This window comes from Cricetulus griseus, chromosome 6 (assembly GCF_003668045.3).
Source record: "Cricetulus griseus strain 17A/GY chromosome 6, alternate assembly CriGri-PICRH-1.0, whole genome shotgun sequence".
In the NCBI taxonomy this organism is placed as follows: Eukaryota; Metazoa; Chordata; class Mammalia; order Rodentia; family Cricetidae; genus Cricetulus; species Cricetulus griseus.
Genome location: NC_048599.1, coordinates 10,463,074 through 10,491,057, shown reverse-complemented (window position 1 = coordinate 10,491,057; position 27,984 = coordinate 10,463,074). Strand labels below are relative to the sequence as shown.

Genomic DNA, 27,984 nt, shown 5'->3' with positions numbered 1-27,984 from the left:
TGGGGGGGAGTCTAGGTAGAGGCTGTCACTGAGCCACACCCTCAGTCCGCCTCTTGGAGTCTCCTAATTGTTCTTCATTGAGTCTACAGAAATTTCTCATCCTGTCCCTTTCGCCAACACTAGATGTGTTCAGCCCAATTCCAAAAGTCTAACCATGTTAGCTAATGAGACACAGTTTTGTTTTCTTTCACAAGGGTTCATATAGTCCAGGTTGGACTTGAACTCTTGATCTTCCTGCTTCCATTTCCCAAGTGCTGGAATTATAGAAGTCCAACACTATGTCCAGCTCACATAAAAATTATATTAAACAAGGGCAATGTTTGAAGAAAACTGGCTGGGCAGAAGACACAAATTTTGAATGACAGGTCATTCCGGCTGGAATAACAGATCTGATGGGAGGACTGAGTTAGGTTTTCACCTGCACAGACCAGGGTACTCTGTATGCTGTGAAAGACACCAGTCTTGGGCTGCTCCGCTCACCCCGGAACCCTGTTCAGGATTCACTGGGCCCCAGTCTTACCTTTCTTCGTTTGAGTTTCAAATTCTGTAACATCTGTCTGCAGGCGGTTAGGGCTAGCTTGATCTTTGGCGCCACCATCAGCTCAAGCGCATTCTGCTTCGCTGGGGACTAGTTCACCGGGAATCCTGGGAGCATCAATACTGAGGAAAGGGACAGAAACCTACCAGCCTGTCTATGGACGACTGTAAAGACGCTCACATCCATCTATAGAGAAGTTTTTTTTTATTGCAAAAAACAAAAAACAAAACAAAACAACAGAGAAAAGTCTGCACACGAATGTATAAGGCGAACGCTAACAGCCACTATCCAGGTTAAGAAAGAACTTTACCACATCCCGGGACACTGGAGCACCGACTGACTCCTTTACCCCCGACGGCTCAGGTTAGATGCAGTGTTCCGGGTTTGCCAACTTAATAACTCCCCCAGGGTCTGGTCAGTTTCCAGATCACAATCCATGCGAAGCAATTCTCCCCAAGGGGACAGAGGAGTGCTTAGCATACCCCGCCCTTGAATGCCCCAAGTGCTCACAGAGGAGCTGGGCTGTGGGCAATCGTCTTCCTGGCCTCTCTTTTTGGCACCTCTGCCCTCCTGGGTCAGCTGCTGCTCTGCGACTGGAGGCTGGGGAGGTCGGGGCTGCCAGCTTTGGAAGAGAAGGCAAGGTCCTCCTCATGGTGTCACCACAAGAGGCTGGCACCAGCTTTGTTCAGGTTCCTGAGACCACTCATGCTGCCCTAGAGGTCACAGCTGGGCTCCAGGGTGCCGAGCTGGCCCGCAACAACGCTTTCTGAGGGGAAAGTGACCAGGTTCGAGCTCTTATTGTCACCCCAGTCACTATGCTGCTTCCGATGACACCTCAGAGAGTCGTCCCTGACAAAGGAGGCACCACACTTGTCACACTGGAAGGCCCTCTGGGTGACAGTCTTGGCCACGGGGTGGGGGTCACCCTCCGTGGGCCCGTCCTCGCCCTGCGGGGCCCTGTTCTCTGTCTTGGCCCCTTCCCTGTGGACTCTGTCGATGTGCTTGGCCAGGCTGCTGGGCCGCTTTGTGTCGAAGCTGCAGAAGTCACACTTGAAGGGCCGGTCCTTGCAGTGGACCCTGCTGTGCACCCGCAGCGCGGCCGGGCTGGAGCAGGAGTAGCTGCACTCGGGACACTTCTCCGGATGGTCAGCCTGGTGCAGGCGGCTGTGCTCCAGCAGGTCGGCCCGGTCCCGGCCCTGGAAGGCGCAGTGCAGACACTTGAAGGTGTGCTTGATGCGGATGTGCGACTTGAGGTTCGCCTTCATGGTGCAGCGGACGTCGCAGAACTCGCACTTGAAAGGCTTCTCCCCCGAGTGCACGATCATGTGCCTTTTCAAGTCCGAGCTGATTTTGAACTTGGCGTTACAGAGCCAGCACTGGAAGGGCGTGTCCCCTAGCAACGGAAGGTGTGATTACATTAGCGTGGGCAGGCAACAGAATCCTCACCGAGACATGCATCCTATGCCTGGGTAGGAGACAGCTGGGTCCTTTGAACCGAGGCTTGCAACTTCCGGATAATGACAACACTTACCGTGTATAACAACTCAGTGCTGTTAGCCTATTTTAGTTATTTTTTCCCCACTTTTTAAAAATTTGAATCAGAAAAAAGATTGTTTTACATGTCAATCCCAGTTCCCTCTCCCTCCCCTCCTCCCCTCCCCCCTGCCCCAAACTATTTTATAGAGGAGGCAACTGATGCTCAGAGAACTCAAGCGGCAGGGCCCAAACTCCTGTACCCGCCCCACAAAGTCCGCACTCAATTACACACGGGTTCTAGAAATGCAGTATATGCTGCATATAAAATCTTCAAATAAGATTTGCAGACACAGGGCTGGCAAGATAGCTCAGTGGTTAAGAGCACCAGTTGGTCTTGCAGAGGACCCGTGCTCAGTTCCCAGCACCCACAACCACCTGTAACTCCAGTTGCAGAGACTGAAACCTCTTCTGGCCTCCACAAGTAGTGCACACACATACATGCAGGCAAAATACCCATACACACATATATAAAACATATATATATATATATATATATTTTTTTTTTTTTTTTTGAGACAGGGTTTTTCTGTATAATAGCCCTGGCTGTCCTCGAACTCACAGAGCTCTACTTGCGTCTGCCTCCTGAGTGCTGAGATTAAAGGTGTATGCCACCATGCATGACGAATTTTCATTCTTAGCAGGCATGTGACACATGACTGTAATCAGGAGGTTGAGGCTGGAGTATCACTGTGAGTTTGAGGTCAGCTCAGGCTACAAAGAGAGGCCTTATCTCAAAATAATGATTAAAGAGAAAAAACCAAAAACAGACCAAAAACCCGAACCAAAAAAACCAGGCCCCGGGCCAGGGAGATGGCTCAGAGGGGGAAGTGCTCGGAGGATCTGAGTTTGGATCCCCAGTACCGTGTTAAAGTGAGATGTCAGAGTGTACATCCACAATCCCAGTGCTGGGACAGGGAGTGCTAGCTTCAGAGAGAAACACCGTCTCAATAATCAATAATGATGATGATGATGATGAAGGTGGTGAGCGATAGAGGAAGACACCCAGTGCTCACCCCGGCCTCTTTCTGTCCCATGTCTAAACACTTTAAAAAAAATTATTTATTATGTATACAGTGTTCTGTCTGCATGTATACCTGCAGGCCAGAAGAGGGCACCAGATCTCATAACGGATCCCATGTGGGTGCTGGGAATTGAACTCAGGACCTCTGGAAGAACAGTCAGTGCTCTTAAACTCTGAGCCATCTCTCTGGGCCCAATGTATAAATACTTACACAAATCCATACACATACACCTACCCCCACACGCACACTTATTTTAAAAGACACAAAATTTCCATTCTGTCTGTGAATTGCTATAGTTTTCATATTTCCACTTTAGAATTATGGCATAAACTACTTAGTAGGACCAAATATGTGCTACTGTGAGAGCCAAATACTAAACCAAGATCACAGCCACCTCCTCTTGTGGCCAATGTGCATGGTGTCACTACTACCAAATGAAACAATTCTTTTCCTTGTATGCTCACCTCCAGGGCGTGGTCTAGCTTGCTTCTTGGACTGGACTCTATTTCTTGAGGAAAAAGTGATCTCACGCAATTTTAAAGCTATCTAGCCTCTTAGGTTTCCTATCACATGCATATGCTGTCATCCTGACCTTTGTGGCAGATTTTACCACCTGTTTTGCATGAGTGCATCTTCTAGTAACTTCTATCCTGTTGGCTGAGAGAAAAGTCTTGAATATACTTCTGTTCCAGTCCTGCACATGGGAAAGTTTTGCTGGGTATAGAACTCATGTCCAAAGTTGTTCTTTTGGGACTGGTGAGACAGCTTGGCAGTCAAGAGCAATTTCTGTCCTCAGAGGTTTGGTTCCCAGTGGCAGCTCACAGCTATCTCGTTTCAGGAGAACCAGCGCCCTCTTCTGGATGCATTGCGTATATACATAAGTACAGGCAAAATAGCCATACATAGATAAAATGAAGTAAATCTAAACAAAAAAGTCACCCCCAAGTCTTAGGGCATTTCTTCACTGTCTTTAGGGAGCCTATATTACCCAAAACTTTTCCTAGCTGAATCTAAGGAAGGGATTTTTCCACTTCTTTTATACTGATTAACACCTTATCAGCCTTTCCATTCTCTTGGCTTTTTAGAATTGCAACATTTTTTTAATTATTATTTTTTTTTTACTTTTTTTTTGAGACAGGGTTTCTCTGTGTAACAGCCCTAGCTGTCCTGGAACTCACTCTGTAGACCAGACTGGCCTTGAACTCATAAAGCTCCACCAGCCTCTGCCTCCTAAGTGCTTGGGATTAAAGGCATGCACCACCATTACCTAGTTTGCAAGATTCTTAATTTTCTTAATTTTCTTCCTAAACTATTAAGAAAAAATAATTCTAATTTCTGGTTTTTCACCCTCTAGCCCATTTTTTTTTTAATTTCTGGGAAGTTTTGTTAAATAACTAGCAACTCTACCCCCCCTACCCCCCACCCCGCTTTTATTGAAAACAGACCTTTTTCTCACAACATGTAATCTGAGTATAGTTTCCTCTCCCTCTGCTCCTTCCATCCAGGTCCCCCAACCCCTGCACCTCCCTCTAGAAAACAAACAGGCCTCTAAGGGATAATAATAATACAATAGAATACAATAGGATAAAACCCAACACATTGGAACAGCTCAAAACAAACAGAAGGGAAAGAGCCCAAGAGAAGACATAGGAAACAGATCCACTCGTGTGCACACTCAGGAGCCCCATGAAAACACTAACCTGGAAACTATATGTGTAAAGGACCTACAGGGAAAAAAGAGAGAACACTGGGTAGTGGCGCACACCTTCTATCTCAGCACTCGGGAGGCAAAGACAGGTGGATCTTTGTGAGTTCGAGGCCAGCCTGGTCTACAGAGTGAGTTCGAGGCCAGCCAGGACTGTTATACAGAGAAACCCTGTCTTGAAAAACAAACAAAAACCAAAACAAACAAAAATAGTGTTTCTCAGTAAGAATCAAATTTTTCATTTGCAAGTAGCTATCTCAATAGGAGATAGCTCTGGGTTAGGGACGAGAACATGTGTCCACTGCTCCTTCCAGCTCTAGGACACCAGCTGGTGCAGACCCATGCAGGCCCTGTGATGCCGCCTCAGTCTCTGGGGGCTCATACACGCATCGGCCTTGATGATTTAGAGGGCCCTGTTTCCTTCGCACCCTCACTCCCAGCAGCTCTATCTGTAATTCATGACCTTTTGTTTTTATTATCTCCTCTAATCAAACAAGTGAAAGACCTGTATGACAAGAACTTTAAGTCTTTGAAGAAGGAAATTGAAGAAGACATCAAAAAATGGAAAGATCTCCCATGCTTCTTTCTAGATAGGTAAGATTAACATTGTAAAGATGGCAATCCTACCAAAAGCAATGTACAGATTTGATGCAATAGCCAGCAAAATTCTTCACAGACCTCGAAAGGACAATACTCAACTTCATATGGAAAAATAAAAAACTCATGATAGCCAAAATGATCCTGTACAATAAAGGAACTTCTGGAGGCATCACGATCCCTGACTTCAAACTCTACTATAGAGCTACAGTAATAAAAACAGCTTGGTAGCTGGGCAGCGGCGGCGCATGTCTTTAATCCAGGCACTCAGGAGGCAGAGGCAGGTGCATCTCTATGGGTTTGAAGCTAGCATGGTCTGCAGAGCAAGTTCCATGACAGCCTTCAAAGTTACAGAGAAACCCTGTCTTGAAAAACCAAATAAATAAACAAAAAAGCAAAACAAAACAACAACAAAAACCCCACCTTGGTATTGGCATAAAAACAGACAGGTAGATAAATGAGATCAAACTGAAGACCCTGACACCAATCCACACACCTATGGATACCTGATTTTTGATAAAGAAGATAAAATTATTAAATGGAAAAAGAAAGCATCTTCAACAAATGGTGCTGGCATAACTGGATTTTGACATGTAAAAGAATGCAAATACATTCATGTCTATCCCCATGCACAACTCAAGTCCAAGTGGATCAAAGACCTCAATCAATATAAATCCATCCACACTGAACCCCATAGAAGAGAAAGTGGGAAGTAGCCTTGGATGGGAGAGCACTTCCTAAATATAACACCAGCAGCACAGACACTGAGAGCAACAATGAATAAATGGGACCTCCTGAAACTGAGAGACTCTGTAAAGCAAAGGACATGGTCAACAGGACAAAATGGCAGCCTACAGAGTGGGAAAATGTAACACGAATTAGTAAATGACCCAGAGACAGATATTGGGGTTCAAGTTGAAGACCAGGGAAGCAAAGCAGCCAAGCTACTAGAGAGCTCTCACCTCTAACACGACTGGGGTCTTGAGGTAGACTGATTCCCAGTTTTCTGAGAAACCACCATACTGATTTCCAAAGTGGCTGTGCAAGTTTGCACTCCCACATGGCTATTCTCACATGGCTGGAGAATGATGGCCTGATACTGAGACCTTGCTCCTGTCTTATATACCTATTCTCACATGGCTGGAGAATGATGGCCTGATACTGAGACCTTGCTCCTGTCTTATATACCCCCATCCCCATGCTGGGATTAAAGGTGTGTGAGCCCAGGTGCTGAGATCATCTTTGTGTGAGCTATTTCTCTTTAGGACTGAATCAATCTTGTGTAGATCTGGGTGGCCTTGGGTTCACAGAGATCCACCTACCTCTTAATCCTGAGTCCTAGGATTAAAGGTGTGTAGCACCACCTCCTACCTTCTGGCTGCTGGAATTAAAGGTGTGTGCCTGGCTTCTATGGCTTGTGGCTGACTTTGCTTTCTGAATCCTCAGGCAAGCTTTAATAAATCATAATATGTCACTATGGGAAAAGATCTTCACCAACCCCACATCTGACAGATGACTCAAAATATACAAACAACTCAAGAAACTAGACATCAAAAAACCAAATAATCTAATAAAAAATGGGGTCCAGATCTAAAAAGAGAATTCTCAGCAGAGGAATATCAAATGGCCAAAGGACACATAAGGAAATGCTCAACCACCCTTAGTCATCAGAGAAGTGCAAATCAAAACAACTCTGAGACACCATTTTACACCTGTCAGAATGGCCAAGATAAAAAACACTGATGACAGCTTATGCTGAAGAGGATGTGGAGAAAGGGGAACACTCCTCCACTGCTGGTGGGAGTACAAACTTGTACAGCCACTTTGGAAATCAGTATGGTGGTTTCTCAGAAAACTGGGAATCAGTCTACCTCAAGACCCAGCAATCCCATTTTTGGGCATATACCCAAAGGATGCAAATTCACAGCACAAGGACATTTGCTCAACCATGTTCATAGCAGCATTATTCGTAATAACCAGAACCTGGAAGCTACCTAGATGCCCCTCAACCAAAGAATGGATAAAGAAAATGTGGTACATTTACACAATGCAGTAACAAATAATGACATCTTGAAATTTGCAGGCAAAGGGACAGAACTAGAAAAAGCCATCCTAAGTGAGGTAACCCAGACCCAGAAAGGCAAATACATTATGTACGCACTCTTAAGTGGTTATTAGACATAAAGCAAACAACAGCCAGACTACAGGCCACAGTCCCAGAGAACCTAGGTAACAAAGAGGACCTTAAGAGACGTGTACATGGATCCACCTAGGAAGGGGGTAAAGACAAGACCTCCTGAGTAAATTAGGAGTGTGTATGGGGGGGGAAGGGGGGAGGAGGAAAGTGGAGAGGGGAGGAGGGAAGAGGAGTGGGGGAAAATGAATAGCTCAATTTTTCAAATAAGAGAGAAAGGGAAAAAAAAGTTACTGTGGTCACAGATCTCTCCACCGCAACTGAAACCCTAACAAGACACAGGGTCTCATGTACTGCAGTCTGGCCGTGCTCTTCAGTTCTAATCTCCAGAGCTGCTTACATCTACCATGTGCTGAGCAACAGGCGTGCACCCCCACATGCCCGGTTTCTGTGGTGCCGGGGATGAAATCCATGGCTTCATGCATGCTAAGCAATCCCTCTATTAACCTGGCTACATTCCCCAGACCTTCTTTGTTGTTTTTTAGAGAGAAGGGTTTCTCTGTGCAACAGCCCTGGTTGTCCTGGCACTCACTCTGTAGACCAGGCTGGCCTCGAACTCACAGAGATCCGCCTGCCTCTGCCTCCCGAGTGCTGGGATTAAACACATGTGCCATCGCTGCCCAGCTGAACCCAGCTGTGAATGCAACATACTTCCACGGTCTCACCGTCTTCTATGAGTTTACTGAAATGCTTCCATCTACTGTGGATGCCTCCAGCCTCCACCTAACTTGTGTGTGTGTGGGTGTGCACTAATAACGGGTTGGTTTTATCTAGCTAACATTAGTCTTGCAGAGTCCTACCAGGAAGGAAAAGGAAACCTTCCCGAACCAGACATGTGTGGTTTGCAATTGCATCCAACCGACTGTGCCACATTCCTGACTGAAGCCAGGCAGGCGGAGAGTAAACCAAAACACTAAAAACATTTAGTTGGCTGGTCATTTTTATTTGAGATGCACCCTCTGACGGTGGCTGCTGTGATGGGCACCCATTCCTACCTGTATTCTGTGCAGTGATAAGATGTTAGCCATCACACTGCTGTGTCAAAAACTGTCCTTTTGGCAGTTCTGAACACGCTGCATTGAGTCAGATTCCAACTTCTGTATTTCTACTGGCAACTCATCTCACCTGTGTGACGCACAGGTGAAGACACAGCGAAAGTAAAGCAGGGGGCTCCTGGGGGAGGGGCTTGCTTACCCGTGTGCGAGCGCAGGTGCACGGTGAGCTGGCTGGAGTTGCGGCTGGCGTAGGGGCAGAGCTGGCACTTGTAGGGCCGCTCGTCCGAGTGGATGCGCAGGTGCTTCTTGAGGCTGCTGCTGTCCACAGCCGCGTAGTCGCACAGGTGGCACTTGTGTGGCTTCACGCTCGTGTGGCAGCGCATGTGCATGGTCAGGTTGTCCTTCCGGCTGAAGCACTTATCACAGAAGTCACACTTGTGTGGCTTGTCGCCTTCAAACGCATAAGCAGTCAAGGTTATAGGGCTTCTTGGTCAGGGTTAGGTCTTGTTACTATGATAAAATATCCATGCCATCAGCTTGGTGGCAACTGCCTTTACTTGCTAAGCATACCCTCCCCCCACCCCGCAGGGTGTCACACAGGCCAGGCTGTCCTCAAATTCTCATTGTGGCATTGTAGCTGAGTGCTGGGCTACGGGTGTCCACCCCCATGGGAAGAGCCAAAGCCGCGTCTTCATTACCTCAAGGATCAGGCCTTCCCAGCCTCCCTATCCCCAGCATGCTTATATCAAATAGTTAAACACCACCAGAGCGTCTACTTCTCTAGTGTCACCCTCGGGGCTATGAGCACCTGAGGCCAATCGATTTTGGGTGTCGTTTTCCTCTGCCCACTAGATGGCAGCAGCGCAACCCCAGCTCATGGTGAGTGCCCAAGCTGGCCTCAGGATACTTCCTGGCCCTGAATTGCCGTGGGTGTTGGTAGAGCCTCCTCGTCCCCAGCCCTGCACGTTTCCAGAGATGCCTGGCGGCCTCATCTACTGAGGTGAGGCATGGAAGCTGGCCCTCCCTTCATCCCCCGGCCGCCTACAGCTCCCGCTCCCAGTTCAGAGGTCCGGAAGGCTCTGCGATCTCAACGCTGCAGCTCCAAGGTAACTCCTCTAATTTCACTAGACCAGAAGGGCTCTGCGCCTGAGCCATGGGCAGAGGGAGGGGTGCTGCTGTTGAACGTATTTCCAGCCTCAATTTTGTTTCCCATTGTAGGAATTCACAAATTGAGACCTTGGTTGCGGAGGTGGCAGAGCCTCTTTTGCTATTCTATGGATCCAGCCTTCACCTGATTTCCCCAGAGGCCAAGCATTGTTTAGGTCCTAATCCTGAGTTTTGTCTCTCAGACAATAGAACCATCCTCCTTATGAAAGAAGCCTCAGGTACTCTGCATCCTCCATCAATAGAACCCTCCCTGCTGATTGATCCCTGTTTGTCAGTCAGTAGAGCCCATTCTCATGGCCCACAGGTGCTTTGCCATAGAGTTGCAAGGGGGTTCCCATGGAGCCATCCGGAAGGTGACAATTGTCACCTGGAGACGTTCTCCCAAAGTTTTTGTATAAGAAAAATAAACTGGGTTGGAGAGATGGCTCAGCATTTAAGAGCGCTGGCTGACAGAGGACCCAGGTTCAATTCCCTGCACCCACATGGCAGCTTGCAACTGTCTGTAACTCCAGATCCAGGGGACCTCACACCCTCAAGCAGTATATGCAGGTAAACACTAATGCACATAAAATTAAAAAAAAGAAAAAGAAACTGCTTGGTCAGGTTGGGCAAATTTTTGACCTAGCGCCTGCTTGGCCTCATATGGATCCTGCTATGACATTTACAGGGACACTAACAAGTTAAGGCGGCAAATGAACCAATACCCTCAGGCACTCAGAGGGCATATACTTTAAAGAGTCAGACAGTAGCTGTTTTGGGCCCTGGGGCACCAGGCTGTGCCCTTAGGTCCCCCACTGTAGAGCCACATCAGCACAGGACAGCTGGACAATGGGTCTGGCAGTGGCTGGGAGCCCTCGGGTTGAAGCTCACAGAGTCTGTTGTCCAGCCCATTCGGCAGAGTATAGCTACGAATGAGGGCCAGCAAAGCGCTTCTTTTCTCTGTAATTTGAGCATGTGGTTCTGCTACTATTGACAACACTCTGCCACTGTGTCAAAAGGTTGGAGACAGGGCTGGAGAGATGGCTCAGTGGTTAAGAGCACTGGCTGCTCTTCCAGAAGACTGGGGTTCAATTCCCAGCATGGCAGCTAACAGCTGTCTGTAACTCCAAGATCTGATACCCTCACACAGACATACCTGCAGGCAAAGCACCAATGCACATAAAATAAAAATTTAAAAATATGGTTGGACACCCCAGTAAGTCAGACAGCAACTCAAGTCTACCCTCTGTATGTGGCTGACCAGAGTCGTCTTGAAGCAACAGCTTCGCTGCATCCCAAGCTTTGTCAAGGCCATCCTCACATCCCCCTCCCTTCTTGTTCCAAGCCCGCTTCCTAAGCTAGAAGCCACCAGCCAGAGACCCACCCCCTAGTTCACTCCTGGGTCCCTTGTATTTTCCTCAGCTGCTAAATGAATGGATACGCACCCGTGTGGATTCTTACATGGCGGTCCAAGTCTTTCATGCCATGGACCGTCTTGAAACGACAACCTAGAAGAGAAGCAAAGCTGGCCCTCAATGCCCAGTCTCTGGAATGGCCACAGTTCAACTCCGAGGGAAGTCTATCCAACAGTTCAACTTTGACCCCACCCATGCCATCATTTCTTGCTGTCAGTACAACTGTCAACAAATGACAATACCTGCCCGACACTTTCTCAAAAAACTATGTTAGGTGGCTGTGGTCAGCCTTAGTCTGAGGTTGTGTCCTGCATGAGGCTTAAAGAGAGGGCTCACACGCTTGGCGAGCCAAGGGTATGAAGCGCATTTTCATTTTGATTCTGTCTGGCAGCGCTGGGGGTGGAACCCAGAACCTTTGACATCCTAGGCAAGTGCTACGCCACTGTGACACATCCTCAGCCCTCATGCGTCTCTGTCTGTCTGTCTGTCTGTCTCTCTCTGTCTCTCTCTCTCTCTCAATGTGTGTGTCTCTCGCTCAGTATCTGGCTGGACTGAAGTCACTATACACACTAGGCTGTTCTCAGACTTGCAGTAATCCTCCTGCCTCTGCCTCCTGAGTGTTGAGATTCCCACATCCATTCCTCCTGCATTAAAAAAAATATTTTTATCTTATGTACATTAGTTTGTTTCTCATGCATGTATATCTGTGTGGAGTGCAGGTGTTAGTACTCAGGCATCTGTACTGGCCCATCCTTGGGGTTCTGACAGGACGCGCCCTCAGCTGCAGCCACTAAGAGCACCACCTGTGCACATTCACCACGTTCCCTTTAAAAAGGGCCCTGCCCACCTCCCATCTCTCTCTCTCTCTCTCTCCCCCTCTTTCCTTTCTCCTGCTGCTCCTGTCCCTGGAGGCCACCCTTCCCTTTCCCCTTTTTAATGATCTCTTTCCCTAATAAAAATCCCTCTGCTTGAACCCTATAGCATGGAGCCCTTCTCTCTCGTGCTGCTTTTCTTAAATTACAACACTGGGTCCTCTGGGAGTGGAGTTATAGACAGTGTGAGCTGTCACAATGGTGCTGGGAACTGAACCTGGCTCTTCTGGAAGAATAATTGGTGCCTTTAACCACTAATCCATCTCTCCAGGCCCACTCCTGAATTTTTGACTTGATGTTTCAACTTAAAATGGGTTTATTGAGACTCGAGCCTCAGTTAAGGAGCAGCTGTGAACTTAGTCAGTCTCTGGAGAGGCTTTGCTGCTGCAACGGCAGGACCCACAGCCCTCCCCCCACAAGAGGACATGTGCCAATTCTGTGAGTGACCTTGGAGAATAATTTGGATAAAGTACAGAAGCTCCCTGCAGCAGGGTTAGGCAGGGAAGGGGCTATCACCAGGTTTGACCCTTTACCTGGATAGCAGCAGTTAAAGGTCCTTTCTCCGAGGGTGGCCGTTTGTTCCTTTGTTTCCAAGGGTACAGGGACAGCAGGGCCCTGCTGGGTGTCACTGTCTTCAGCAGAGAGGTCTGATGGTTTTGGAACTTTGTCATCTGACGCAGAGGCTGAAATGGAAACAGGAAATTTGGTGATAGCTGTGACACTGAGTCTGAGAAGAGGGTGGCTTTGGGCTGTTTTCAGTTTTCACCAGTTTCCCCCAAAATGCATTTGAAAACAAAAACTGGGGGCTGGAAAAATGGCTCAATGATCTTGCAGAGGACCTCACCTGGGCTCCCAGCACCCAGATCTGACTGCTTACAACTGCCTGTCCAGCTTGGAGGGATCCAACAAACTCTCTGGCCTCCACCGACACCCATGCTCATACATAGACACATAACTACCCACACTCATACATATGAAAATAAAATAAATCTTTAAAAGCCAGAGCTGGGGTTGAGACTCAGTTGGTAGAGGCTTTGCGTAGCATTCAGGAAGCCCTGGGGTCAGTCCCCAGTACTGTACAAAGCAGACCTGGAGGCATAAGCCTTTAATCCCAGCACTTGGGAGGCAGAGGCAGGAGGATCTCTGTGAGTTCAAGGCCAGCCTGGTTTACAGAGGGAGTGTCAGAACAGCCAGGGCTGTTACACAGAGAAACCCTGTCTTGAAAAACAACAACAACTAAAAAGTCCAAGTTCATCCCTTGGTTACATAGTGAATCCAAGGCTAGCCTTGGCTACATACAAACCTGTTTCCAAGAAGAGGAAAACAAAAAAAGGAAGTGATTCAAGAATACCTCGAGAGAAATAACCAGCCAGCAGGCACGTCACAAATACCACCAAGATCTAGGGCTGGAGAGATGGCTCAGTGGGTAAGAGCACTGACTGCTCTTCCAGAGGACCCGAGTTCAATTCCCAGCACCCACATGGTGACTCACACTTGCCTGTAACTCCAGTTCCAGGGGATCAGATACCCTCAAGCAGAAACACATGCAGGAAAGACACCAGTGCACATAAAATAAATAAATAAATCTTTAAAAAACAAATATGTCACCAAGATCTAAGGTCTGGTGGTTTGTTTGGAGACAGGCTCACACTGTGCAGTCTTACTCAGCCTCCAACCAGCCTGGCACAAGACTGGTCTTGAAACTATTGTGATGTTCCTGCATCTGGGTCCCATGTACTGTAATCCCAGTCATGCTCTACCAATTTTCAAGGATGTAGCTTTGTGTTTCTCTTTTTAGGATTTAGCTTACAGCTGGGCAGTGGTGGTGCACGCCTTTAATTCCAGCACTTGGGAGACAGAGGCAGAAGGATCTCTGTGAGTTCAAGACCAGCCTGGTCTACAAGACCTAGTACCAGGACAGGCTCCAAAGCTACAGAGAAACCCTGTCTTGAAAAACAAAACAAACAAACAAAAGATTTAGCTTGCATGTCTGCATGTATGCAGTACTAACAGAGGCCAGAAGAGGCGAGGATGGCGGGTTCCCTGGAACTGGACTTATAACACATGTAAAGCAGGGCTGGAGAGATGGCTCAGAGGCTAAGAACATTGACTGCTCTTCCAGAGGTCCTGAGTTCAAATCCTAGAAACCACATAGTGGCTCACAACCATCTGTAATGAGATCTGGTACCCACTTCTGACCTGAAGGACACAGAAGGCAGAACACTGTATACATAACAAATAAATCTTAAAAACAACAACAACAAAAAACTACCATGTGTAAGCTACCCGGTAGGTATGAGGAACAAGTGCTCTTAACCACTAAGCCATCTTTCTAGTTGCTAAAGCGGTAGGTTTTTGTTTGTTTGAGACAGGGTCTCACTATGTAGCTCTGTCTGTCTAGGAACTCGCTCTGTAGACCAGACTGGCCTCGAACTCACAGAGGTCCTCCTGTCTCTGCCTACCCTAAAGATGTAGTTTTGTAATCAACTTCTTCCTCACCATTGGTTAGTATTTTGTAACAATAATAAACATGGATTATAAGAAGGGGAGCCCAAGAATTCTTATTAGATGCAACAGAGCACCAGAGGCATTGTTACTGTTATTATTATTATTATTTTGCTTTTTTCGAGACAGGGTTTCTCTGTGTAGCTTTGGAGCCTAGATTATTTTACATTTTTTTTTTTGTGTGTGTGCACATGTGGGGCTCATGCATGAATGCATACATCAGAAGATAACTTGTGGGAATCAATTCTTTCCTTTCATCACATGGATTCTGGGGATTGAACTTGGACCATCAGACTTGGGAGCCCATGTCTTTGTGCATAGAGTCATCTCGAGGGCCCCCTGCCCCCCACCTCCCCCACCCCCATCTCTACCTCCCTAGCACTGGGATTTTAAATGCACTGCATGGCTTTTCCATTGGTGCTGGGACTAGCCTGGGAAACACAGTGAGATCCTGCCTCAAAAAAGATGACATGATGCCTGGTGGTGGTGGCGCACACCTTTAATCCTAGCACTGGTGAGGCAGAGGCAGGTGGAACTCTGTGAATTGGAGGCCAGCCTGATCTACAAAGTGAATGCCAGGATAGGCCCCAAAGCTACACAGAGAAACCTTGTCTCAAAAAACAAACAAACAAACAAAAAAAAGACGACATGAGGGCTGGAGTTGCTCAGTGGTAAGAGCACTTGTAGCTCTTGAGAAGGACCCGGGTCTGATTCCCAGCACCCACATGGTGGCTGAAAACAGCCTGTAACTCCACCCCACCCACATGGTGGCTGATGACAGACTGCCCGTAACTCCAGTCCCAGAGACTCAATGCCCTCTTCTGACTTCTGAGGGCACCAGCCACAAATGTGGTACACAGACAGTGCAGGCATACACTCATACACACAAAATAAAATAAAATAAATACATCTTAAAAAGAGAACCTATGAAGACTTGAGGATGGCTCAGCCAGTAAAATCCTTGCCATGAAAGATGAGGAAAGATGAGTTCAATCCCTAGGAACCACTTAAAGAAAAAAAGGTTGTAGGGGATGGGAATACGGCTCAATGGTTAAGAGCAGGTACTGCTCTCACAGAGGACAGGATTCAGTTCCCAGCGCTGGGCAGTTCACAACAGCCTGTGACTCCAGTTCCAGGGGATCTGATACCTCTGGCCGCACTGGCCACCTGTACTCACATACACATACCCACATACATACTTAAAGTAGGGGTCTAGAGACAGCTCAGTGGTTAAGAACACTGGTTGTTCTTCCAGAGGACCCAGGTTTGACTCTCAACACCCATATGACATCTGTAACTCCAGTTCCAGGGGTCCAACCCGACACCCTCTTTGGCCCATTTGGGCACAGATAGACATACATGCAGAGAAAACACCCATACATAGAAAATGAATAAAATCATTAGGGAGGCAGAGGCAGGCAGATCTCTGTTAGTTCGAGACCAGCCTGGTCTACAAAAGCTAGTTCCAGGACAGCCTCCAAAGCCATAGAGAAACCCTGTCTCAAAAAACCAAACCAAACTAACCAAACCAAAACAACAACAAACAAACAACCCCCCCCCCAAATGATAAGATACAAACAATAAAGTAAACCCTATGCAGGGCATGCACATGCTTGTAACCCTGCACTAGGGACGCAGAGACAGACAGATTCCTGTAACCTTTTTTGCTGGGATTAAGGACGTGCACCACCACTGCCCGGCCCTATAACCTGTCTTAAAACACAAGTTGGATGGTGTCTTGAGGAAGGACAACAAAGCTAGTCTCTGGTTTCTACACATACACACAAGAATTCCTATTTGGAGGGTCCAGGCAGTTCTCTTTGTTGTCCTGAGGGTGCCTAGGTCAGAAGCAAGTCAGCAGCTGGAGACCTGGTCACAAGCGGTGGCTGGGTGGATCCTCAGGGGATAAAAGATTAAACAATACCCTTTCCATTTTAATGAGATCCTACAAATCCAGAGAGAGAGAGAGCGCACTGACAGGCGTGCAGTGCAGCTGGGCCCACCTCTAGAATTCTCCTGGGGGCCCCTGTGGCAGAATTGCTGATATTCTCCATTTCTAACAAGTTCCCAGTGCTGCTGCTGGCTGTGGTCTGTGGCTGGTGCCCTGGTAGTTTGTGCTTGATGAGAAATAAGGAAAGAGACTCAGAAATGCTGAGGGTCAAAGGGTTGGAAGTTTTATGTTATTCAAATCAACACTTTCCCATCTGCTGGCCCTGGGAAGGTGAGCAGTAAATCTTAGCTACTTAACAATTCACACATTAAAAAAGAAAACTGCCAGCCGGGCAGTGGTGGTGGCACACACCTTTAATCCCAGCATTAGGGAGGCAGAGGCCGTCGGATCTCTGTGAGTTCGAGACCAGCCTGGTCTATAGTGCCAGAATGGGCTCCAAAGCTACACAGAGAAACCCTGTCTTGAAAATCCAGCGCCCCCCCCCCAAAAAAAAAGAAGAAGAAGAAAAAAAACCCCATGAAATTCAGGAGTAATTTTAACTTCACAGTAGCTATGTCAGACTGAAAACTGAAATCTAAATGACAATAAAGAGGTAGCCAGCTAATAAGTTACAAATTCTGGTTGAGTCTCTTTAGCTGTGTGATCCAAGTAAGTCACTCAACCTCTCTGTTTTTCAGCTCCCACATCTGTAAAAAGAAAACTGTGGCTTCTATCTCGGGTTAGTTGCAGGTAAAGTTCACTGATACGTATAAAAGAACTCTGCACAAGTTGGCACATTTCCAATGTAAACTTTAAAAAGAGACCAAAAGGCTGGGGCTTGAGAGGCCATGTGAGTCACCTGAGCATACTAAGTTGCTGCCCCTGAAGCCTCTGGTGTCCCCTGTTGTTTAGGGGCCCCCTTGCTATTTCACTGATATAATGGGCATTTACCAATTTTTAAAATGCTATTATTTATTTATTGGTTTTTCAAGACAGGGTTTCCCTGTAGGTTTGGAGCCAGTCCTGGAACTCTCTTTCAAGACTAGGCTGGCCTTGAACTCACAGAGATCCGTCTGCCTCTGCCTCCCGAGTGCTGGGATTAAAGGCGGGTGCTACCATCGCCCAGCTTTTATTTTTATTTTATGTGCATTGGTATGAATGTGTCAGATTCCTTGGAACCAGAGTTACAGACAGTTTTAAACTACCATGTGGGTGCTGGGATTTGAACCCGGGTCTTCTGGAAGAGCAGTCAGTGAGCTTAACCACTGAGCCATCTCTCCAGCCCCAATAATAATGATAATAATAATAATATATATTATTATAATATAATAATTATATAATAATATATAATATAATATTATATAATATATATAATATATAATATAATAATATAATATAATAAATAATATAATAAATAATAATAATAATAAATATTATTATTATCATTATTATTATTATTTCTTGAGACAAGGTTTCTTTGTATAGCCCTAACTGTCCTGGAACTCGCTCTGTAGACCAGGCTGACCTTGAACTCTGAGAGTCACCTGTCTCTCTCTCTCTGCCTCCCTAGTGCTGGGATCAAAGGTCTGAGCCACTACTACCTGGATAGAATCTCATTATGCAACAGTGGCTGGCCTGGAACTCTATTGGAACTCTACATAGACCAGCTAGCCTCAAACTTACAGCCCTCTGCCCGACACGGCTGAGATGCTTGGGCATTGTAACGAGGTTCAGTCTTGAGGGAGTAGAAAGGTCCTTGCCGGGTGACACAGACCAAAGAATCCACGGGTAAAGACCCACCAGTTTTCTGAAGCGGTGCCTGGGAGCCATCACTCCTGACTGGGAGGTCGGGAACAGGCGACCTCGGGTTCCCAGAACCCCAGAACCAGCTGTTTGCAGAGGCCGACAGTAGCTCTGCTTACCAACCACACTGGACTTTGCACTCCTGCCCTGGGTTATTCAGAAATCTTTCCCTCCCTCCTTCCGCCCCAGCAGGGAGGGGGGTCCTCTATCTTACCAGCCTGTGCCAGTAGGACTTCACGGTGGCTGGCTTACCGTACCCCTTATTAGGTTTTAGGATATAAACTACTTAGGAGTCCTCCTCAAAGTAACACCCGCCCTCCCCAAGACATAGGCTCAATGGAGCCCGGCGAATTCACAGGGCGAATCTTCCCAGAGGATGGGGGGATGTGGAAATGGTTTGAGACCTGGAGAGCAGAGTAGCCTCCATCCCGGGAAACTCCAGGTGGAGAAGGGAATAAAGTCCATTTAAAATTCCTCTCCCCACCCCCTTAGCTTCAGAAAGATGGGACGGGAGGAGTCCAGAGTGCAAGGAAATAAGAGAGGTGCCTTAGGAATGCCGGTCCCAACCTCCTTGGGGGCACGCGCCTGAGGGTGAATGAGGAATTCGTAGACTTACCAAGGCTCCCCCTTCCCCAGGCTCTTCAGGAGTGGGGACCCTCTAGGGGAGGAGGGAGACCTAAGGTACTGAGAGTGGAGATGTCACTTCATCGCTCCCAACTGGTCCATGCTGCCCCGGAGGTGGAAGAGGGGAGCGAGAGCCTCCCGGTTTCAACCGTGCTGTCCTCCCCTCCCCTCCCCTCCTCCAGGGCTCCACGCACTCCCCAGGGTATCCCGACCTCCAGCAGGCTCCAGCCTCTCGGATGCACTGACTTCACCCAGTCAACTCACCCCTCACAAATCCTTCAGGTCCTTGGAAGATCCTCTCTCCGAGAGGTGGATAGCACACTTCAAAACAACCCCACCCTGGTCCTAAAGCCTTCTCTGTTATATCTCTGGGCGGAGAAGAGCTGGTATCCTGTCCTTGGCGTGGGAGGCGAACCCTGAGTTTCAGCGCTTTCTCGGAGAGGAGCAGCCCACCCGCGGAGCCTGTAATCCACAGGCGCGCGTAATCATAAAGACCCACTGACGCGCCCAGGTCTGGTCCCCGGACTGGAGCGGGAAGCTTTGCACACCATCGCACGCGCCTCCTCATCCCCTTCCAGATCTGACACCTGCAGGGGTCCCGGGCAGGGACTTCAGAGCACCGGTCTCCAAGTCCCAGGACTGGAGTTGGAAGCTTCGCTCACCCTGCCATGCACTCACTCCCTTCACCTGACACCTACCGGGGTGCAGGGACATTAGAGCAACGATCCTCGGGTCCTTGGCTGGAGCTGGAAGCATCTAAATCTCCCCCTGCCTAGATATGATCCCCATGGGGAGGTCCAGGGACTGGGGACTGTAGGGGGACAGACATCAGAACAGCAGTCCTCAAGTCCAGGACTGGGACTGGAAGGCTCGAGCACTATTCCCCGAGCCCCTTCCTTCGTCCAGACCCGACACCCACACAGTTCCGAGGTGGAGAGCACACCAGAGAAACTGGGGACGTCGGAGCCACTGTCCCTGGCGTCTGCGGGCTACTCACCCGGCTCCCCGGCTCCGCGCGGGGCCACTCTGCCAGGCTCGTTGCACTCGGACTGAGGCTCCAGGGAGCGCAGGTGCTGGGGCTTGGCTTGCTTGCGCCGCGACATGGCGCGAAGATGAGGCTCCTGGCGCGTCCCCAAGAGTGGCCTCCCGAACAGCGCGCGTTTCCAGACTTCGGAGGCACACCCCCCCACAGGCCGGATCGCGCATGTCCCGGCCCCGCCGCCCGTCAGCCCGGTAGGACGATTTATCAAGTGTCCTGACAGTCGCTTGGCCGGCAGCCAGGACCTCAGGGGTCCCGGGAACCCCGCTCCCACGCACGAGCTCCGGCTCCACCCGGGCCCGGCCACACCAGAATCTGCATTTTAACAAGCTCCCCAGGTGATGCGCGCGCACGCTCAGGTCGGAGAAACCCTGTCTGCATTTTAACGAGATCCCAGGTGATTCGTTGGCTCATTAAAATTGCAGAAGCGCCAGCCCTCTTCCCACTTTAATGTGCTCCCTGAGTCGCTGGGGAGCTCGTTAAAATGCAGATTCCGACTCGGTGAGTCTGGGGTGGGGCCCGAACGTCTGTATTTCTAACGAGCTCCCACGTGAGGCCGTGGCCGCGGCCACGCGGGCTGGAGAGCTTTCACATTCTCTCTTAATTGGTCCAGCCTGGGACCACAAAAGCTAACAGGGCTTTTCTCATGCACAGGCGAAGGTGGAGAAGGACCTGGACACGTGGCGCGTCTTCTCACCTGTGCATCCGAATATACAATTTAAGAGCAAGGTGTCTCCAGTTTGCAGGGTGCACGCTTTTTCCTGCAGCCAGTTTAAAAAAAAAAAAAAAAAAAAAAAGATGTGTGCTGGCGAGGTGGCTCAGCAGGCAAAACCGCTTGCCACCAAACCTGACTTGAGTTAAATCCTTTAGTTCCCACACGGCAGTAGGAGAGAACTCATCCCTGGAAGATGTCCTCTGGCCTCCACAAATGGGATAACACACACACACACACACACACACACACACACACACACACACACACACACACACACACACACACACACACACACACACACTAAAAAGTAGACTCTGAAAGTTCTGGACTCAGGAGGCCAGACCTGTAACTTGTACTCTTTTATCCTGCCCTCGGTTCCTGCCTGGGGACTCCGGGTCTAGGACCACACAGGAGAGGTCTTTGGGGCCAGCCAGGGAGCAGGCCCCACCCACTGTGTGACTGAGGCGCGGTCCGGTCCGGGGGTTTTGGCTAATTGACTTTTCGTGCTCAGACTAGCTGGGACCTTGCGGAGACCCGAGGGGAACCCCTCCTTCCACGTTCTGAACGACATCCAACAAGGATCTGGAAAGCCACCTACGTCCCCTCAAGGTGTTTACTTTCTTCGGATTGGGAAGTTACTTAAAACAGGGCTGTGTCCCAAGCCTGCCCAAACCTGAGAATCACGTGGTGGCCACGGCTCAGGAAGACACAGCAGCGCTTAGCGGTGAATTCTTTCGGAGGGGACTTGGGACTCTGTATTTTTAAATCAAGGCAGATGTGACAAGTTAAAGGTGGCTATACAGGCCCCGGGGGCTTAGCAGGCCAGGGCCGAGTGTGTGCGCGTGTGCGTGTGTGTGTGTGTTCGCGTGAGTATGTGTTTGGCCCTGGCTGGGCTGACTTTCTTAAACTTCCCTGTGGTTTCCCAGTTGTCAATCTCCTCAGGCATGAGTAGGTAATGCTGGGTGAAGTCACTTTGGGTTAAACTCTAAGACATAATTCAATAAATGTTTTCTTTGGTATCTGTTTATTTTTATTTTATTTTTAAATTCTGGGTATGTGCGTGTGTCTTGTGGGTATGTGCATTTGAGTGCATGGGTCTCTGGAAGTCATAGACATTGGTTTTCCTGGAGCTGGAGTTACAGGGAGTCCTGAGTTGTCTGACATGGGACTGTCCTCTGGAAGAACAGGCCACCTCTGCACTGCTGAGCCATGAGCCAGCCCTCTTACCTCATCCACACACCTTACATTTTTTTTTTTTTTTTTACAGGTCTGCATGTGTCTTTATTTAATCCCAGCATCTGGGAGGCAGAGACAGGAGGATCTCTTGTGCGTTCAAGGCCAACTTGTCTACATAGTGAGTTCTAGGCCAGCAAGGGCTACATAATGAGACCCTGTCTCATTTTTCTCCCTATACATTCATTCATTCGTGTGTGTGTGTGTGTGTGTGTGTGTGTGTGTGTGTGTGTGTGTGTGTGTAAGCTAGAGGAAAGCCTGTGGGAGTTGGTTCTCTCCTATCTATCGTGTGGGTATTGGGAGCCCAATTCAGGTTGCCTAGTGTCCCTTATCTGCTGATCCATCTTCCTGCCCCATAAGCAGACAGACTTGAAAACATATTCATGCTCTGGTTTAGTGTCTCCCAGGACAGTCTCAGCAACAGAAAGCCTGAGAACAGAAATACCCTGAGGAAATCTGGAAAAAGGATACATTGAGGGTGACTTGGTACTATGTTACACTTGGGCAATGAGAAAAGTCCATTACCTGCCCAGTCATCTCATAGGACCCAGGAATCCCCATTTCATCTTTATCTGCTAAGATCTCTCTTCTTTCTTTTCTTTTCGGGTGTTTTGAGACAGGGTTATTTCTCTCTGTAACCCTGGCTGTCCTAGAACTCACTCTGTAGACCAACTGGCCTTAAACGCAGAGATCAGCCTGCCTCTGTCTCCGGAATGCTGAGATTAACAGCGTGTGCTATCACACTAGGCTAGATCTCCTGAACTGTCACTGTTTATCCACTTAGACTGATGTAGGTTAATCATGGCATGAGGACAGCATGATTCATTCACTTGCTCTCCTGGGTAGATGGACTTCTGTCAAGCCTGTGCTAGCGTGGCCTGGGCTGCTTGCATGCAAGATCTTCCCCAACAGTGTCCTGGTTTCTCTTGACTGAATGCAAGTAGCACACTAGGATGCCAGAAGAGAGGATGGGAAAATCTCCCCCACCCCCATCCCAGCAAGGGAGAGGAGACCACAGCCTGATGTCATCTCCCCCACAGCACTACCAACTGGTAACCGCATTGATGAAAACGGTCACTCAAAACATCAGAATTTGGCCGGGTGTTGGTGGTGCACGCCTTTAATCCTAGCACTCTGGAGGCAGAGGCAGGCAGATCTCTGTGAGTTCCAGGCCAGGCTGGTCTACAGAGTGAGTTCCAGGACAACCTCCAAAGTTACACAGAGAAACCTTGTCACAAAAAGCCAAAAACAAAACACCATTGGAATTTGTATTTTCCCTGCACATATGATTCCAAGAAAGAATAAAATGGAAATTATATTTTCCACTAATAAAAGGGCAAGAACTGGTTATTATTCATTTTATTGAGACAGAGCCTCACTGTGTAGCCCTGGCTGGTCTGGACCTCACAACCCACATCAGGCTCTCTTTGAACTCATCGAGATTTGTCTGTCTCTGCCTCCTGAGGGCCAAGATTAAAGTTCCCTTTCGTTTCCCAGTGGCCAGTCCACTTAGGCATGCATAGGGAATACTGGGTGCATCTGGACTGGAGAGATGGATCAGCACTTAAGAGCACTGGCCACTTTTCCAGAGGACCTGAGTTCGATTCCCAGCACCCACTGAGGGCTCACAACCCCCTGTGGCCCCAATTCCAGAGAATCTGATGACATCTCCTGGCCTCCTTGGGTACTGGGATTGTGGAGCAGGTGACATGCCCATACACATCAAATAAAATTAATAAATAAAAAATTTAAAGGCCTGTGCCACCATATCCAGCGTTCAGTTTTATTTTGAAAGGATGTTATACAATTGTACAAGGTAGTTATTTAAAGTTCTAGCCAGTCTGCCTGCCTGCCTGCCTTCTCTCCTCTCTTCTCTTTCTGACAGGGTCTCCTACATGCAGCCATCCTCCTGCCTTAGTCTCAGTGCTGGGGTTTTAAGCCTGCTTGACATCTGGCCAAAGTTCTAGTCCTACATTTATTACTGTATTTTATTACTGAGTTTATTACCAAGTTTTAATGACTCGATTTCAAGGATCGTTACTAAAAATTGTGGAAAACAAACCGCAAGGCCTGTGCTCAGGAGCCACTGTTGTTACCTTTCCCCTGTTTTTTTTTTTTTTTTGTTTTGTTTGCTTAATTCTAGGTGATAATCTTTGAGCGTGTAGGTATGTATGTGTTTTGTGCTTCTGCACATGTGTGACCAGGTGCATATATGTCCAGAGGCCAGAGGAGGACATCAGGTGTCCTGCTCTGTCACAGTCTGCTTTATTTACTTGACTCTGGGCTGTCACTGAACCCGAAGCTAGGGCGGCAGGTAGCAAGGCCAGGCAGTCCACCCGTCTCTGTTCCCCTCTCCCAGCTGCTCGAGTTACAGGTTTGTCCATGGACCATGCTCATTTTCACACAGATGCTTGGATCTGAGCTCAGGTCCTTCTGCTTGTGTGGTTAGCATTCTTCCCCACTTAGCCATCTCCCTGGCCCCCAGCGCCGATGAATTGATCCTTCCTGATAATCAGGGGCTTTTGCAAATTCAACTGAAGAGGAAGTCACTTCGACCCCTGAAGGTTTTGAGATGACACCTAAGCAGATGGGAGAAGTCTGCCACTGAGTTCCCATATGCAGGAGGGGGTGTCCATACAGTCCCTCCTTTCTAACAGCAACTTCCCACGGGGGCGTGGCCAAGCCTGCTTTTTCACACTCCTGAGGCTGCTGGAGTTACTTCCTCATTGCATTTTGGACAGATGACCTATCACCTTCCTCTTCAAAGGCAGTCAGGCAGTCAGTCACTTGCTTCACAGAGAAAGTCAAGCCATTTTCACTGCAATGCTCATCTGGCTGAAGAAGTGTAATGATGAGAGCCTATGGCTTTTCAAGACTCAAGTATTCTTGTCAAGAGATAAACAGCAGACCTCTGACTTCTGAGAAGACTCTCCTGGTTGTGTGTGTGTGTGTGTGTGTGTGTGTGTGTGTGTGTGTATTGCACATATATTAGTGTGTGAGTGCACATACATGCCCACTCAGGAGCACATGGAGCCAGGACAGGATGTCCAGTGTCTTCCTTTATCGCCCTTGGCTTTCTTGTCTTGAGAAAGGGTCTCTCAATAAGCTAAAAACAAACAAAACCCACAAACAAACAACAAACAAACAGGGCCTTTCAATAAGCTAAAAACAAAAACAAAAACTACAAACAAACAGAAAATCCCTCCTCCTTTGGCCAGTGAGCTCTCAGGATCAATCTGTCACACCCCCAATGTTGGTACCAGCTTTTTATGTGGGTGCTGGGGATTCAAACTCAGGCCCTCACGCTTGCAGGACAGACACTCCGACCACTGAGCCATCTCCCTAGCTCTCGTGTGATCTTTGAGAGCTGACATTTGTTTCCCATTTCTCATGAATGAAATGACAGTGCAGGGTGACTGTGATGAGCAGGCGTAGCACGGAGGGAGCACAGATGATGACTGCTACAGAGGCAGTGACAGCGATCTACATGTTACTAATTATTCATAATGACAGGGTGGGTGTTACACTTATCCATCAGTTACAGCTAGCACTCAGCTGTAACTCAGGCCCACTTAACTAGACAAGACACCGTTTTCCATGGAAATGCACTTGAAGCAAACAGGCACAGAGTGACAGGGCTCTGCCGAGCTGCAGATTCCCATATTTTCATACCAGCTTCAACCCATACACATCGAGGAGAACACAAAAATGATGCGTTTCTGTGCTCACAGATGTGGAAAACGCTTCAGGATGTACAGACATCCAAAGGACAGGAAGCCTGTGAGTGAGACCATTGTGTAGATGTGCGTGTGCACACAAACACACAACAGTATATGGAGCATAACACAGACTTTGCACACACATTTGGAGACACTTTGAAATGAAAGAGAGGACTGAGTGGTGACCTGTGACTTATCCCTGGGAATGAGAACGGGGAAAAAAAAGCACAATGAAGTTGTGGTTGAGTGACTGACATATTGGTATAAATCTTTTCACAATCTTTTAAGTTTTTAAAAAGATTTTTTTTAAAGGTACAGGTGGCTGGAGAGATGGCTCAGCAGTTAAGAACACTGGCTGTTCTTCCAGAGGACCTGGGTTCAGTTCCCAGCACCCACATGGCAGCTCACACCTGTCTGTGACTCCACTTGTAGGGAACCTGATGCCCTCATCTGTCCTCCACACGCCCTGAATGAATGTGGCACACAAACACATGACAGGCAGAACATCTACACACAGAAAATGTTTTAAAAAATTTATTTCAATTGTGTGTATACGTCTCTATGTCTGTTCGGGGGTATGTGCACACAAATGCAGGTTCCCTGGAGGCCACTAGAGGGCCTCAGACTGCAGGGAGCAGCACTCTATGGGTGCTGGGAACTGAACTCAGCTCCTCCGGAAGAGCCATCTCTTCAGGCTTTAAATTTTTTTTAAAAAATTAAAGAATAAAATTTGGCTTACATATAAAAAGGATAACCATTTCAGGGCAACCCCAGCCTCCAAATAAAGAACAACAAAACCCAAACCACATTTGAGATTCCCTCCCTCCTCAAGGTGTGGCACATTCTTGGATTCGGCAAACCCATCAGCTTCTCCCTCTTTGCCAGCCTCTTCCAATACCTCTGACTTTTTTTTTTGGAAGCTTTACTTACAAGTTTCATCACCTAAACGATAAGCTGCGCAGTCTCGCCCCTTTCGTCGAGTGTTTTTCCTTCTCTGGAATCTGGTAGCGTGTGACTCAACATGTTGCCACAGGCAGCCGAGTCTGTTTTCATTCCCCCCATAATCCAGTGTGTGAACATACCACACTGTGCGCCTTGTCCTGCCAAAGGGCGCTCTCCGGCCTGCTAATTATGAGCAATGCAGGTATGTGCATTGCTGCACAGGCTTCTTGGTCCATACCCTGACTTTGCCCTGAACCAGCTTCCCGGTGACTCAAACATGGGAAGCACAGAGATCAGGATCTGCTTTTTAGCAAGGTCCCCAGAGTGTCACATTCTCATCCACACACTATTTTAAATGGAAAAGAAACTATTTGGGAGGCCTCCCAGGTACTTAGGGGCTTTGTAAAAGTCTTTAGCCCCACCCACGCCTGACTCAATCCTCAGAAGACCCTCAGTGGAAGGAGAGAACAAACCCCACAAAGGTGTACTCTGACCTCCATGTGCACACTGGGGCTTCATGTGCCCCACACTCCCACATAATAATAAAGAACGAATGTTAAAAAAGTGACTGCCCCGGCTGGGGCTGGTGCTCAGCTGGTAGAGCGCTTGCCCAGCGTACACAAAGCCCTGCATTCCACACCCAGCACCCAATGCACAGGTGCCTCACAGCTGTGATCTCAGCACTCAGGAGGGGGAGGCAGAGGGGACTGTGAGATCAAGGCTATTCTTGGCCACATAGAGAACCCAAAGCCAACCAGGGCTACCTGAGACCCTGTCTCAAAAATAAAGAGACACACACCCCTCCTCCCATACAGCACAGCCTTTAAGAGACTAGAGAGTCACAGTCTTAGCTGACAAGGGGAAAAGGGAGAGCAGGTATGAGGGGCTTTGTGTGGTCAACTTGACGTGATTAACCTGTCCTCTCTTCCTCTGTCCTGTCTGCTGCGGGAGGAATGATTGCTTTCGTTCAAAGTCATGGGCTGAGAAGGATGTGATTAGGTCATGAGGAGGTGTGTGTGTGGGGGTACTGGATGGATTAGAGACCTAAGGAGACCCCATGGGCGATGGGTATGCTCAATGCACATTGTATAAGTGCATGGAATTTTCAAGGAGTAAATAAAAATATCATTTGCAATAAATAAGAGAATTCAGAAACACCGGTGAGGAGGAAGCTGGAAGTTGTGGCTGTGAGAAAACAAGCTTTCCCACATGCTGACATCTATCTGCCATGGGGCCTCAGCTCGCACTGCCTGGTCTCTAGGGTTGTAAGAAAAGATTTTCTGTTGTTTGTAATCGGGGTAAGTCAATGACATTTTATTATTGTACCTAAACAGACTACTGGTGCCCTGTTGAATAGAGGCAGGCTACTCACCTGGTTTGAGAAGGTGACCTAATCACTCCTGGCCTGAGGGAACATGATGAATAATAGCAAAGGCAGAGGAACGATGGCTGAT

General features: G+C 48.2%; 1 protein-coding gene across 5 annotated transcripts in view; it reads right to left on the bottom strand.

Moving 5' to 3' along the window:
* Positions 1–725: 725 nt before the first annotated feature.
* Zfp64 (ZFP64 zinc finger protein) overlaps positions 726–27,984 on the bottom strand; it is a 63,580-nt gene continuing 36,321 nt past the window's right edge. For 3 of the 5 annotated variants that reach the window (XM_035446193.1, XM_027423315.2, XM_027423316.2), the window contains 4 exons: positions 12,554–12,703; positions 11,179–11,241; positions 8,787–9,038; positions 726–1,931 (listed from right to left, as the gene is read on the bottom strand). In XM_035446193.1, coding sequence (XP_035302084.1) covers positions 1,252–1,931; positions 8,787–9,038; positions 11,179–11,241; positions 12,554–12,703 — 1,145 coding nt within the window. In that variant the 3' untranslated portion in view covers positions 726–1,251. Of the gene's footprint in view, positions 1,932–8,786; positions 9,039–11,178; positions 11,242–12,553; positions 12,704–19,879; positions 20,001–27,984 lie in introns of those variants that run through there. The other 2 variants (XM_027423320.2, XM_035446192.1) reach the window with 2 other exon arrangements.